The sequence below is a fragment of the Venturia canescens genome, chromosome 1 (assembly GCF_019457755.1).
Source record: "Venturia canescens isolate UGA chromosome 1, ASM1945775v1, whole genome shotgun sequence".
In the NCBI taxonomy this organism is placed as follows: Eukaryota; Metazoa; Arthropoda; class Insecta; order Hymenoptera; family Ichneumonidae; genus Venturia; species Venturia canescens.
In genome coordinates this window covers 30,539,915-30,555,621 of record NC_057421.1, presented here as the reverse complement: position 1 = coordinate 30,555,621, position 15,707 = coordinate 30,539,915, and the positions used below count along the sequence as shown (strand labels likewise).

General features: G+C 36.8%; 1 protein-coding gene across 19 annotated transcripts in view; it reads left to right on the top strand.

The window, feature by feature from the left end:
* The window catches only part of dnc (phosphodiesterase dunce), a 423,146-nt gene extending 407,893 nt beyond the window's left edge, over window positions 1–15,253 (top strand). For all 19 annotated transcript variants that reach the window (XM_043424758.1, XM_043424775.1, XM_043424768.1 and 16 more), the window contains 6 exons: window positions 2,274–2,367; window positions 4,525–4,754; window positions 8,230–8,493; window positions 8,633–8,732; window positions 8,898–9,547; window positions 9,962–15,253. In XM_043424758.1, coding sequence (XP_043280693.1) covers window positions 2,274–2,367; window positions 4,525–4,754; window positions 8,230–8,493; window positions 8,633–8,732; window positions 8,898–9,547; window positions 9,962–10,081 — 1,458 coding nt within the window. In that variant the 3' untranslated portion in view covers window positions 10,082–15,253. The remainder of the gene's footprint in view (window positions 1–2,273; window positions 2,368–4,524; window positions 4,755–8,229; window positions 8,494–8,632; window positions 8,733–8,897; window positions 9,548–9,961) is intronic.
* The last annotated feature ends 454 nt before the right edge of the window (window positions 15,254–15,707 follow it).

Sequence of the window (15,707 nt, the reverse complement as noted above, 5' to 3'; positions counted from 1 at the left end):
TCCGACAGAATATAAATATCATCGACATAAATTCTCTTGGGTTATTGAAATATTGAGAGGTTTTTACCAAAATTCAATGCAAATCTACTCGCAATCAGCATTTTTACTTGGCTGAATCGTACGAGAATTTGCATGTACCGTAAACGGATAGGATATCCAAAAAAAACTACTTTTATTCACAAATAAAGAGAGTTCTTCAAAATTTATGGTTTTCCGAACGAGAGATTTTCCAAACGACGATTTCTCATCACACCTCTAAATTCGTGCCTCGTTATCCAATTGATAAGTCGTTCGATTCTACGCACAATCCTCGAAATGGTGCTGGAACCACGAGATAATATTGAATGCGACGTTCGGCGCAACAAAAAATACCGAGAAAAAGATGGTGCAGATTACCACACAAATAATCAGGTTTTTAATACGAAAAAAGACTATACAATTCATATCTATATACGTAGATGGATCCTTTCATATATAGAACGCAGAGATATAAAATATATGAAATATCAGATAAGACGTATCGGTGACGTGTATTTGGTGACTGAAGACAAATATCGATTGTAGATCGTTCAACGTACGTAGCAAAAAAAACCAAGCTGACCTCAATTTTCTCCATCACGAAAGTTTTCCTCTCGCACTATAGAAGATAAAAGGGTTAACAAGATTAGCCCCTTTTCAGCGAGGTTGAAAAAACTATACTGAAAAAATGATTTATTCAGGATTTTGAATTATCTACGATAACAAAAGTGAAATTGAAATCCTTGTGTCGATTGAGCTCGTGGTACGTTTCATAATTCTACATTTTCATTCATTAGAAGTATGATCTTGCAGCAGTGATAGCACTTTTATCGCGGTGCATGTAAAACTCGTTAAGGGAAGATCCTGCTTCGGAGAGCCAAAAAATCGATTGTTTTCGGCGATGTTTTTAAATAGACGGAAATAACTCAGCATAGCCAACTTCTCGGTACAGTTTCAAAGATATTTCAAGAGTACAAAAACATTTTTTTAATCCGAAAAATACTAAAATTTGTACATGATTTATGCGCAAAGTCGAAATTTCTCAGCTGCGCACAACGTAAAGATCGTAATTATTTAAAAATGTCAAAAATTTCAATTTTTTCCCCCATTTTCATGTATTTTCCTTCCATATCAATCAATAAAAACCTAAAAAAAATTGCAAAATTTTATATTTCTACCGAGTTTGAAAAAAAAAACGATTCTAAAAAAAAGTAAAATATCACTTCAACATAAAATTTTGCAATTTTTTTTAATTTCAAAAGAGTTGAGTCGTTGGATATGGCAATAACGCTTACCCTGGCTATCGATTCAACTTTGTTTCCACAAGGTGATAGAATCGACAAAGCGAAATGATTTCCTTCAGAATAATGTATGGAATAAGAAAACGCGATTTATACCTTATTATAATGAAACTCGAAACGACCATTTTGCTGCTTATCTGAAAACACATCTGGACGACTCACACGTCACAAATTAACAGTAATGCAAACATTTACACTAGTAATCTAATTCTGAATAAATCCATTACCCTTCGGTTCCATGAACTTTAATAATCTGTACTGAATATTTTTCACGTGTGTACGAATAAGTTTAAAAATCACTTATTGAAACGGCCATTCATGTGAGAGGCGTACAGCAGCCAGTGGGGAACGTGACGTAATGCTTGCGATTGATTGTCCATCGAAATTAAGAGTTCGCACAGGAGTGTTGAAATATGAAAAATGAAGAAAAGATCTTTTTCACTCTCCATTAAACACGATAACGACTTTGCTCTCGATAACACGTATGTACGCGTCTGAAAAAGATATCTTGAATTAACACGAATTTTATTAAAATGAGACGCAAAAGGAGAAATCCAATCGGACCCGAAGATATGCGGAATTCTTAAATCGCGGTCACTGACCCCGTTGCACTCAATTATCAAATAACTCGTAGCTCATTTCTCACCAATCTTTTCTCGATATGCTGCATCCATATTTTTTTTTTTATTTTCGAGGTGTTTAGACCTTGAACAAAAATCTGAAGAGCGATTACGTAGAGTCAACTTGTTTTCAAACATCGTCCACGAAATCCGTTTCGACAACTATTTGTAAACAATGAGAAATGTTGGAATCATTGAAATTTTTGTCGATAATAATATTTAAAATATCGACGATTCTCTTTAACCTCATTCGATTACATAAAAACCGACGAATTCATATTTTTATTAACAATCGTTTAATCATTTTTTTTTTTTCATTCTTTTATGATTACAGTTCAAGAGGATGCTGAACAAGGAGCTTTCACATTTCTCGGAATCGTCGAAATCCGGGAATCAAATCTCCGAGTACATCTGCAGCACTTTCCTCGGTGAGTCAACGCAATTTCACACGATACACAATGATTTTCACGGTGCTAATGACCGACGAATTGCGAAGTGGTTATTACACAAACGCATGTCGATACGACGGCGTTTCTCTCTATACCAGCATGTTTCGTTGCACGTCATCAGCAAACGTCGCGTGCGCGGTGAAAGTCGCGTTTGGCCTTCTTTTTATTGTCGTCAACGATTCTAGTGTACGCGCTCTCGATTTTCCATCGATAATTATAGCATTCGCGTGCCATGCTCCATGCTCTATATTTAGCCATTTATACAAGGCTCGATGATTTTTCTATCAAACTTTCAACGAATTACGCGCTTCAAATGATATTCCTGAATACTGCAAGTGTTTAACGATCCTCATTATCCTTTGTTTAAAGAAATTGAAAGACTTTTTAACTGAGTTAAGGGAAGCTCACTATAATTACAAGGGCCTGCGATAAAAACTTTGTGAGTTCGATCCATCGGTGTTTTTTTTTTCAACCAAAATATATCAAAATAATTGCGTTAATAGTGCAATATTGTTTGAGGTCGATTGGAACATCCCAAATGGGAAAAAATTTCAAAATGCATTTTTTGATACTTTGACAGAGAAAATGCCACTTTACGAAGTCGCTCGATGGCGTATCACGTACGAAAAAACCGATGGTTCAAAAAATTGATAAAGGCCCAGAGATTAAACATAAGCAATATGATAAACCGATCGAAACGTCGGTTCTATAAATGCTAAGATGACGAATACTATAGTGCGAAGCGATTCGACACGGACTCTTGAACAATTCTAATATATTTCTATTGGAAACAAATCCACTTAGACGATTCATCACGTTCCCTCTTCGTGACATCGTGAGGTTTAATCCGAGATGAAAATGCTGGATCAAACCTCACCGGAGCAAATATCGCGACGATGAATTTCAACCCCGCACCACGTGCGACTTTTTCTCACAAATTTATCCACGTGTCAAATGATCATATAAACTTATTACTCTGAGAAAAAAATTCGGTTGAAACACTTGAAAAATGTTCAATTTAACTAAAATATTTAATCCCATACGGACGACAAAATGTTTATTAAATTTCACAAAATATTTAGATAACGATTCAAATAGATAGCGATTTGGATTAACGAAATTGAGGATTATGTGATGACATTTGGGTTACTTTAACTTCATATTTTGTTGCTTAACGCATCCGAAAACTAAGAATACATATAAAAAAAAGTTTTTCCTACCAAAGCTGAAATAAAGAAAATCAACTATTTGATCAGACAGAAATTTAGTTGGTTAGTTAAGAAATAATATAAGAAATAAGTTAAGAAATAAGAAAATCTGTTTAGCTAAATTATATACATATAAAATATACTGAACTTTCTTTCGAGGTAGACATTTTTATAGACAACAATTTATTTGATTCGTCATCGATAAGATTTAGTTAAGCTACACGAAGAAAAAATCGGACCATCAAAATTATTTGTTATTTTCTACAAATCGTGTTACAACAAATTTTGGGTTATATTGAACTGACCAGTATGATTTGATTTACAAAATATTTGTCATCCTCAACAAAACCGTTTAGGTACTTCGTTACTTTATATTCAAATAAATATATCATAAAAGTGTATGTGAATTAAGTAGAAATGAACAAATGTTTCGAGTTCTTCGAACAAAAGATTTGGTTTCACTCGTTTAGTTAATTCACATAAACAAAAATTTAGTGATTCGGATAAATGAACTATTCCTTATTTATCGCAAGCGTATGTTAGTTAGATCAAGCAACAAAAATATCAACTAAAGACATTTTTTTTCTCAGTGTAGATACGAAAAAAATAATAACTGATTATATAATTATACTAAAAAACTGAGTACAGGTTTATCGATCCCTGTGGCAAATTGAGAGGGAAACAATGGAAATGCTCATATGCATTTTATAATTAAATTTATTATCCGAGACACTGAGTGAGTAGTGTAATCGGCGACACGACTAAGCGCGATTAACATAATGCTCCGTTTGTTATTTCTCTCACTTTGATTATTATTAGCATACATGTCGTTTCTAATCTTCGATCAAACACAACGAATGTTTATTGACACGTGCGTTTGTTTTTTTGTCTTTTGTCTCGGTGCCCGGTGATGCCTCGGAATAATTAGACAAGCAGCAAGAGCTTGATTTGCCATCTTTACGGATCGAGGATGCAGTGGCCGCTGCAACGGGCGCGGATGCGAGAATCGTTAAGAAAAAGGACCGGGCCCAACGAGGACCCGCTGCCATGTCACACATCAGCGGTGTTAAACGTCCCTTAACGCATACAAACAGCTTCACTGGAGAACGCGTCCCGGCGTATGGGGTTGAAACCCCGCACGAAGAACAACTTGGCAAGGTAAAACGATTTTTACATTTTTTCACCTACTCATTTTTTTACTCAATTTTCGTAAAATGACGCCCTGAAATTTTGGAGTCTCTCGAAGCAACGCCCAGAAATCTCAATCGTACTAATCATGCGTCCATTCTGGAGCAATATTTCGTTTTTATAAATTGCTGGAAAATCGCTTCTGATGTAGCTATTGAATCACCGTTGCAATGGCCGATAGTGAATGAAAACGAATTGATATCAAATATTTTTCGGTTCCATTTCCCTCGATTAATCTTGCAGACGTTAGACAATTGAGTCTCGTGTCGTCTATCGTTCGGTGACTCGTACGATGTTTACGTCTGTTATCGCTACTTGGAGGGTGTTTTTTATCGATTAAAACGTTGACAGAGAAAAGCTTTTTTTCATCAATATTCTTTACTCTCACAGATAGCGTAAGTGACGAATTGTTGTTTTCCATTGTCATTGTTTTCGTTTGAATTCGGCTCCTTTTTCAATGCCCGTGAGCGCAGAGTAAGTGCAATAAAATGATAACATTTTACGAGTGTTGCGTTGACGATTGAAGCGAATCGAGTTTAATGACACTAATAGATTGAGCAGCAGAGGCTCCGTTGGAAAATGCGGTGTTTACGTCTCTCCCAATCCACTGTCGACATAACAATCCTGGGAAATGAAGAAACTATTATGAAACGCCGAGATATTTTTGTGCGCGTCGAGTACACGCTACGCTTTAAAAATTACAATTCAATGACCCAAGTATTTTCACCTTCGGGGCTCGTTTGCCACGCAATTGCCAAGAAATTGTATTTTCTTCCGAAACAACGCAGTGTCTCGGACAGACTGGTCGACTTTACGAGATTTTCCACACATTTTCTCTTTTCGAAATGTCAGAAATTATTTTCTTTTTGAACGCTCAGGGTGTTACGAAATGCATTCTTTCGGGAGTGGGATGGCCACCCCAAAACCTGAGATTTTTCTGGGTCCAATGACAAAAAATTGTTAAGGACGGTGGATCGCGACGATACAATGTTGCCATGCTAAACCATGTTAAAAATATTAAGAATTTCAAAATGATAAGAATTTAATAAAATTTGGTAAATCTATTCTTTAAAGATATATAAGACAATATAATTTTTGTTAGATTTTTCTACCGCATAGCTCTCGAGTAATTGAACACTAAAGTTCACGTGTATAAGCATAGAGAGTTAACATATCCACAGTTATACATCTCGTGCATAAGAACTTCGATTTAACGCTCAATTATTCGATAACCACGTGGTAAAAAAATTTGAAAAAAATTGTATTTGTATATTTGATGCCAAAGAATGTTATCACCAAATTTTATCAAATTCTGATTATTTTGATTTCGTGATCCACCCTCCTTAAATAAGAAACTTCGAAAAAAGAAAATGAAATGTGATTGAATTTTGAAAATTGTCCATTTTCGAATGATATCAACATGCCATAACTCTGACGACGAACGTTTGATTCGATCGTGAAGAAACGCTTCAGCGTTCCTACACAACTGTAATTGAAAGACTGTTTGTCGTACATGCTAATGATTCGTTAATTCAATCGTAGGCAACCTCTCACTCTTCTCATTGCCACGTAAATACGCTTTTTCTAGCCGCGACGTAAACAAACGTTGAATAAAATTTGAATTTCCAACGCATCGTTCCATAGTTTGTGTTTTGCCGGACGAAATATATGAATTCGTCGCCCAGCAACATTGTTCCTTCGTCGTGCCAAATATCTGTGGCGACTCGCGTTCGTTGATACTTGAGAAAAAAAGGGGCCCACCGTTTTTCCTTTTTATTTGATTTCCCATCACATTCCATGCAACAAAATGCTCATTAATCGCGAGTAAATATATTCCGGATTAGAAAGTTCACGGACGAGAGAGACCTCATGATTTCGACCTTGTGGAAAATAATTCCTCGTGTGCGGTGGCTAATAATAGTATAACAACGAGGATTCGTTTACTTTTTACATACCCGAGATAAAGTTTCTGGATTTTGAAATAACTGATAAATCACCCTCGAGTAGCTACTCGAAAAATTTGAAAATGCTTTTCGGAAAGTAACCGGGAAAAAAAAATATTGCGGAGGGTAAATTTTGATAAAAATACAAAATCGCAAATTTTGCGAGCACAAAACTATGTCAAACCGGAACAAACGTTCCGCAATTAGGTTAAACGTGTGCTAATTTTTGATCACTTTGTTTTTAATTTGAAATGTGCATGATAAAACTGGTTGAATTTTGTTATAAATTGGAGTTTGGAGTTCTACAAATATATTTCTTCGATCGGTCGATGAGACGAGGGCGTAGTTCATCTCTCATCAAAAGGTTTTGTCACGTTTTTTTTTCGTTTGCTCTTTTCTTCAAAGCCCACGCGGGTGATTCAAACGGCGAGAAAACTCGGATGTAAAACAGCATCATATCTGCTTTTGGTTCTTTTGAGATGAGTTCGCGAACGTTTTTCGTCGGCGAGTTGCGGGCGACGATATAAAATGGAATTCGGCCAAATAAGGTCGCACCAGTCTGGCAATGACGCAGTTTTTCATCCGTCGAAAAACGGACTGCTGTCGTGTCCGAGCTTTTAAAACGCGCTCAACGAATGCTCAAATTGCATTTTTCATGTTTTTAAATACCTAAATATTTTTTATTTGCTGAAAACGAAATCGAAGAAAAAATGAATGAGAAGCTCGGAATGAAGGAAGCCTTTTAAAACGTCATTGGCGATTGACCGTTTCGATAAAGATCGACGATCCAAATTCACACGAACATTCACCATCGGTGAAAATAAAAATTGCGTGAATAACTGAGTGAACATTTTTCGCACCGAGACTTTATCCTCAACGGCAAAAAAATCTCTTTATCGCCAATGAATGATCCGACAACAATGCAAAAAACAATTCACACGCACGAGCGTGACCTTATCCAAGTATTAAAGAAGAGTAGTAAATCGTAATGTGAAAAAAAGTAGTTGGATAACGATCCGTCGGATGATTTGTGTTGCGCATCGATGATCGGTGTTACATACGAAAATAGCGGATCAAAAATAATCGATAAGATATTGCGATTTAATTCACTCAATTATACCGTCAGGAGTGTCGACAAAGTTAATAATCGTTTTATCGCGACGAATCGTGCACGCGTACAAGTTTCAAGCGATGACCGTTTTTTTCCGATTCATTGGCGCCTCAGAAGAAAAAAGAGAACAATATAGCAAATATGATTGTGAATCGAGATTTTCGAGTCCTCACTCTCTCTCGGATTGCTTACGTGACCAACCACAAATTCATTCGTACATATATTAATAAATTAGCGTCTAAGTCAATGATAAGTAGTATTTTTATTGCCCAACTTGGAAGCCATAAAGACATTCATATATGCGCAAATGATTATGAACAAATAGCTCAGTAATTTATCAACTTCCTTGATCTCATTAACGCCGGTGTACGACGTAAATTTGTATTTGCAGCTTCTTTCGGACATAGACAAATGGGGAATCGATATATTCAGGATAGGCGAATTAAGCAACAATCGACCGTTGACCTGCGTGGCCTACACAGCTTTTCACAGTCGAGACTTGCTCAAATCGCTCGCAATTCCACCAAAGACTTTTGTCACCTTCATGATGACCCTTGAGGATCATTATGTCAAGGACAATCCCTTCCATAACAGCCTCCATGCGGCCGACGTCACACAATCGACACACACTCTGCTCAATACACCCGCTCTAGAGGTAAGACCAGCAGTACGATTTATTTTCTCTGCGTTCTTCATTTATTTTTCCACACTTCTTTTTTCACCCAGCTCCATGAAAACCTGTTTGGAAATCTCATGTAATTTTAATCATTTTTCTCTTCGTTTCTTGTTGACAGTCCGTATTCACACCTTTAGAGATCACAGCGGCTCTTTTTGCGGCTACGATACACGACGTCGATCATCCAGGCCTCACGAATCAGTTCCTCATCAACTCCAGTAAGTATTCGAAAAAGATGGTCTGAAAAAATTAATAGGCGGGGTTTCAACTCGCTGTTTTAAAATAATCGAAGCAACTGTTCGTATCCCTTTTCGGATGGTTTTGAAATATCGTTGTACAACGATGCTACGAAGAAGGGATTTTCATTGCTTGTTTTGTTCCAGGCTCGGAGCTTGCTCTGATGTACAACGACGAGTCGGTGCTCGAGAATCACCATCTCGCTGTGGCGTTCAAACTACTGCAGAACGAGGGTTGCGACATATTCGTAAATATGACGAAGAAGCAACGTCAAACGTTGAGAAAAATGGTCATAGATATGGTGCTATCGACCGATATGTCGAAACACATGTCCCTCCTTGCTGACTTGAAGACAATGGTGGAAACGAAGAAAGTCGCTGGTTCGGGTGTTCTTCTGCTCGATAATTATACTGACAGAATCCAAGTTCTTGAGAATCTCGTCCACTGCGCAGACCTTTCGAATCCAACGAAGCCTTTGCCCCTTTACAAAAAATGGGTTGGTCTTCTCATGGAGGAGTTCTTTCTCCAGGGTGATCGAGAACGCGAACAGAACATGGACATCAGTCCGATGTGCGATCGGCATAGTGCAACCATCGAAAAAACTCAGGTTGGCTTCATCGATTACATCGTTCATCCTCTGTGGGAAACTTGGGCCGATTTAGTTCATCCCGATGCTCAAGACATTCTCGATACACTCGAAGAAAATCGTGATTGGTATCAGTCCATGATACCGCCATCACCGCCCTCGGACGACCAGCCGAATAATGAACAATCGGCTGATAAAATACACTTCCAGGTGAGTTAGCAATTCCGCATTTGACCACTCATTTCCCCTCGCGAGACTTTAGCCTCATACAGAAAATACCGAATTTTCTGAAATTTCACTTGCTCGTTGATAATTAAAAGTTGCTAACTTGTTGCTGCTTAAAATGGTCGCTCGATAAAAATAAATTCCAATAGAATTTTTCATTCGTGTGCATGTTTGTTTATCTTTCGTCGTCTCATGATTTTATTTTAAAAATGGCTCGAAGCGTTGAGTGATTGTGCCCCGTATCGTGGTATTCATTGTGGATTATCTGAGAATCAATGAATTGAGAACAGTGTTCGATTTTTTTTAAGTACAGTACTCTTCGTTGTGGCTCTTTATTTATCGAAAATTTCGTAATAAAAGGGGAGAATGATATATTTGAATTTGGTATTTATTTAACAGGTTACCTTGGAAGAAGGCGATGAGTCTGGTGAAAATATAGAAGGGACTAGCGAAACGACACTTTCGGGTGACGATAGGGGCGGTGAGGCCGACGATAACCCAGCAGACGCTGGGATGTGACGGAGGCTGGCCGGGATTTGCAAAAAGCTTCACGAGAAGGTGCAACAATCATGGTGGCGCGTACGTCAGTGACAAACGCAACGCGTTTTATGCTTTTTCGGTGATTTTCTCTTATTGGAATGAATTGCCTCGCGCTTCGTGGACTGTGTCGTCATCTTCGAACGGCAACGTTTGAGCCTAGAACCGATGACGTTTATGTGCCGAAAAGGAACGTCGAAGAGGATGGTAGTGAGAGAAAGAAAGAAAGGAAGGAAGGGAGAATGAACGATAAGAGTAATGATCCAAAGTTCTTCTCCGGAGAAATAAGAGGGTATTTTCGGAGTGGAAAAGAAAGAGCGAGAGATATGAGGATAAAGTCAGCACAAGGACAACAGCAAAGAATGTTTGAGCTGCAGGATGACCGAGATGAAAGAAACAAGTTGGAAATAAGGAAAAGTAAAGAATCTGACGATAACGATGAAAGTCTCGAGTCTTATAAAAAATTAGTGTGATAGGCCAAAACAAAAGTGTTCAAAGGGAATAACGAGCATTGGGATGAGGCGTGGATCGTGAAATCAGCCAATTTGACGTATACCTTGTCGATCTTTATCGTCAGAAAATGGGAAACTGAAAAAAAAACGGTATACTCATGTTACCAAGGTTGAAAACGAAAGGAAAGAAAAGCGCTGTCGAATAAAAAACGAGGAGAGGAATGCAGGCGAAGGGAAAATAGGTCGGAGGAAGAAATCTCAAAATGTACCTGTGCACTAAAAGCGAAAGTGTCCGAGCGCGTTAAACCTGAGGAAATTCAATAAATCTCGTCGTTTACTTTTTTAAGCCACGTTAATTTTTCAATATATTTGCGACCTGTAGTCCATACCTCGAAGATGATGAGAAACTTGAAGAACGGATTAAACGTGGGCGAGTATGAATGGCAAAAACTACATTTCTTTTCCGCTTTCTTTTATTCTCTCATTTATTTTTCGAAAAGACTATACACAATGGAGAACGAAACAAAAAAAATGATATTCTCCAAGTCGTGACAGGATCATTAAACGACATATCAAAAAAACGAACGAACGAGGACGCATGTGATATAACTGAGGATGGACAGGGGAAAAAGAACTGAGAAAACACAAAAACCGAACACAAATAATCACAAGAATGAATGAATCGACGAAACATCATCGACTCTCTATCGTTTCGAAGGAATAGAAAAAATAAAAAATGAAAATAAAAATCGCTGTACTTCCATAAGCATCGCAGATTCAACTAAACGACGGGACAAGAACACTGGAGGTGGTTTGGTAGTCAAGAGGAAAATAAGAAAAGCGGCACGTCGTCGAAACCGCACGCACGGCTTGGGCGAACGAAAAGTATGAAATAAAAAAAATAATCTTCAAACAAAAAAACAACAAAAAAAAGTATAAAACAAAGAAAGAACAAAAAAAAATACGAGAAACTTGATGTAAGCGACAACGAGAGTGCGTCAATCGAATTGTTTTACTTTGCTTTCCGTTTTTATGTCCGCCCTTCAGTAGAACTCCGATTCTTCGATATTTAGGATTAACCTCCGAACAAAAAACAAGCCCGATAGGAAATAACGAAAAAAAAATACCTTCATCGGAGATTTATTCGATCGCTTTCGATAAAAACATTCATTGAAATAAGAACAGCAACAACAACTATCTAGAGTTTAGTGTTCGAAAATCGAACGTCATACAACTTAGTCGACGCACCTAATAACCGAGGAGAGTCATGGCGGAGGTTACTGTTCTACAAGGAAAGATAAATCATTACGTACGCGTAACCACATTTACGCGTTTTTTCTACCCTCCATAACAGAGGGCAGGAAAGAGAATTGAAAAAAATAAAAAATTAACAAACAGAACACTCAAAGTAATGCAAGAAGGTAAATGCAACGAGGATCACAAGGAAAAAAGAAACGAAAATAATCAGTAGTTCATGCAATGACAACATTGGCGTATCGAGTGATTTTTATGGAAAAGCCTCAATTGAATTGATTTTGGTGCAGGACCGTTCATACAGAGCTGGCCTTTGTTGGCGTGCTCCTTCATTAAAATGAATTCCTATGAAATGCTGCTTTTCTCCTGCGTTATGAAAATTATGAATATATCATATACATATATATGTATGTTTATATCAACGGCGAATGTCCAGGACTCCTGTTTTTCGATATAAATACCGTTTGACTTAACACTAGAAAAATATCTAGTCTCCTCTGAGTACCGATGTTCTTCGTATAACAACTTTAATAGCTCGTGATACTGCAAATCAATCAATGATACTGTGTACATCAATGAAATGATTGATCGATTCATTGACTATTGAATCTAGTGTTGCTGTCATACGGAAGAATAGCATACTCTCGATGAATTGAAATTCAGAGAGCCGTTCCAGTATTTTATTGTTTATTTTTAATCGCTACGATTATATCAAAGAAGAGGGTTTACTTATTCAGTTCAATGGTTCGTCAACTCCTTGACAACGAGAGCACAATATTTGGAGAAGTTTCTTTTCAGTAATAACGAGCACCAACATAATTTTCTTCGATCGAATAATAAATCATTTTTGATACACATATATTTTCATATTTCATTTACGACTGAACATCACTACTAAGCGTTCAAATTTGCGGGCTCAAAAATTTCGCAAGTTAATAATGTTACAGATTTGAATCTCGTAACTTCGTTTATTCATCCAAGTCCTGGATATTTCATGTTGCTTGTAAATAAGCATGTACGAAGAGATAAAAAAAAAAAAAGAAGATTGAAAAAAAAAATACAACCAGCCATGAATGGGATATGGAGAAAAACTGAAACAAAATGTGAAAGTCGAGTGCGCGAATTTATGGAATAAGTGTTTCTAACCAAAGAGTAATATATTAATTAACGTAAGTTGGATTCGTCACGGTGAATTAATCAGTCAGCAGCGATAAGTTTCCTCTCGCGCGTGTCTCGACGTTAATACGTAAAGGAAAGAAAACGAGGTTTCATCGGTTCCTCTCCAAACCTTCCTCAGCATTAATTGCCCTCATGCACCATTATTTTTTCTCTTCATTCGTGTTGGTCTTGTCTCGATCGTCTCTCCATCCGCGTCGACCAAAACTACGTGTCCTCCGGCATCATCCAATCTGCTTTTAGCAATGTGATACGAGTTAGACATCCCACTCTATTCTCCATCCTCTCTATCTCTTAGATCTCGTCAATCGATGTAAAGACAAAAAAAAAACAATAAAACACACAAAAAAACAAGCACACTTATTCGCTTGAATAATTATTGTGAGCCGCTCAATCGGATTAAATGGGAGAAGATTTTTTTTGAGACTTATCCGAAAGCAAAAAAAGTGAATACAAGAAAAGAGTTTCGAATCTTATTAAGTACAAACATTTGACGTGTTTTTTTTTTTTTTTTTTTTTTTTTTTTCAAATCTCAACGAAAACTGTCGTCATTTCTTTCAACAAATACAAATACTGTACATTCTCTCATCTGTCGAGTCACAAATAATTGATACGCGATTTTAAACGAAAACAAAAAAATATTCAAAATCCATGAACGAATCTTCAATTTTCGTTAATTTTTTTATGAAAAAAAAAAAAATGAAATGAAAAAAAAAAACAGAAAACAGAAGGACAACTCAAAATCGAGTACTTTCGTACCGCAGTGGACATACTGGAATACTTCCTGCATAGCTTAATGATCCCAACTCCTAACTCGTGGTATGAATGTGAAAGAGATGCTGAAACCTGCGAAAATTGAGTTCGTTGATAATTACTGAATCATGCAGAAAGAGATTGAGAGAGAGAGAGAACAAAAAATCAAACGAATCAATTCGAAAGAAGCCGAGGGATCGAATCTGTCCCGTCTGAAAGGAGCCAATGCTCCGACTCCGATGTACCTAATAAGCTTAACGTATTGTATTAGTTGAGAAAAACAAAAGAGAATACACGAGAATAAGAGGAGGAGAGTGAAAAAATCATATTCATGAAAAATTCTCGATGAAAAAACAAAAAAGAAATGAAAACTCTGTATTTGTGTCGTAGGCGTCGAATCCTAAGTAATATGCGAGTGCCTGTGAGTGTGCGTGAGCGCCCGCGAATTTGTGTGTGAGTTTGAATGCAAGTATCTCTGCGTGTTTAAGAGAGTTGTGGAATTGTAAGAATGATATTTTTGGTGCTGGCCACCAATTTTAGACGAATTAAGGTCTATCGTTACAGAAATAGTCGTTAAGATTGAGTTAATATAACGAACCCCTAGCGCGTGTGTGTGATCATGAAAAATCGTTTGAAAAAAAAAAAAAAAAACAAAACAAAATATTAATAATATTAATAATTAATGAAAGAAAAAACAACTAAAGTACAGAAAATTGAAGTGAATTATGGGAAAACAAAAGAGTAAACAGGAAAAAAAATTGTATCAGAATGCTCCGAATAATACGATCGATCAGCATTCGATCTACGGAGGGATCACGTCGTATTTGTACAAAAAAAAAACACAAGATGAAAAACGTCGAAGGGAAACATCGTACATGTTCCCGTCTCTGTACGAACCCCCGTAAAGATGAATAATAAAATGAGGACAAAAATGAAGTGAATTCCGAATTATATATATTGTTTGAAAAAATTATCGTGGCTGATCGAACGAATGTCCAGGGTAAACACGAGCAAGCATTCTTTCCAATCAGCCCATCGTGTTTGAATCTACCGAAGTAACGGAAACAAAAGGACAGGAAAAAAAAAGATGAGAACAAAATTGGAAATACGTATGAAAATAAATGGTGCGTCGAATGATTCATGAACGGAGGAAGAACACTGTATTAGTTCGAAGGAGAGAGAGAGCACTGATAAAATCTGGCGATTAATTTATATTATTTACTTCGAGTTTCTCGCCCGTAAAACCATCTCCTCTGGAGAATCACTTCGATGGGGAGAAAAAAAAACACACACACACACACACACAAAACTCTGTTTTACAAGTAATGACGATTGCGATGATTTACTGAAATGTGTAATATTACTAAAAAAAAAAAGAAGAAGAGAACAGAAACAAGTTTAAGCTAAACTGATACAACGTGTTTGATTGCTGGACAGTTAAATGAACATGTATTAATATCGTGTAACCCTCGTACGAGATGTATGTGTAATAAAACAAAAACATATTTATTGTCGGAAATGAACGGTTTCATTGTTTATTTTGAACCCTCCACACGGCCTATCGTTGATTATTTAACTGAGTCGTATTTTTATTTTAAAACATCCGCATGAGTCAGCCTGCAGCTTCATAAGCTCTAAGTTATAACCGATTGAACTATTAGTAGTCCCACATCAGTCGTGAAAATACTAGTTTATTAAAAATTTGTAAAATCTGGCAAAGATTTCGATTTGAAACAAGAAGTTCCGTTGCGTTCTTGAATTATTTCACAATTGTATCGATTGTTTCGAAACATGCAGTAATGAAATGATGTGTAAAAAAAGTGACAAAATTATTGATCTCGTTGGATTTATCAACGAAGTGAAAACAAGTGACAGTTGAAATCTAGAAAATGACTTTGTCCCAAAACAATATTAACCAATATGGCTTTCATAACTATAAAAACAATTCAATATTCATGCTTCGAAACTGCTGG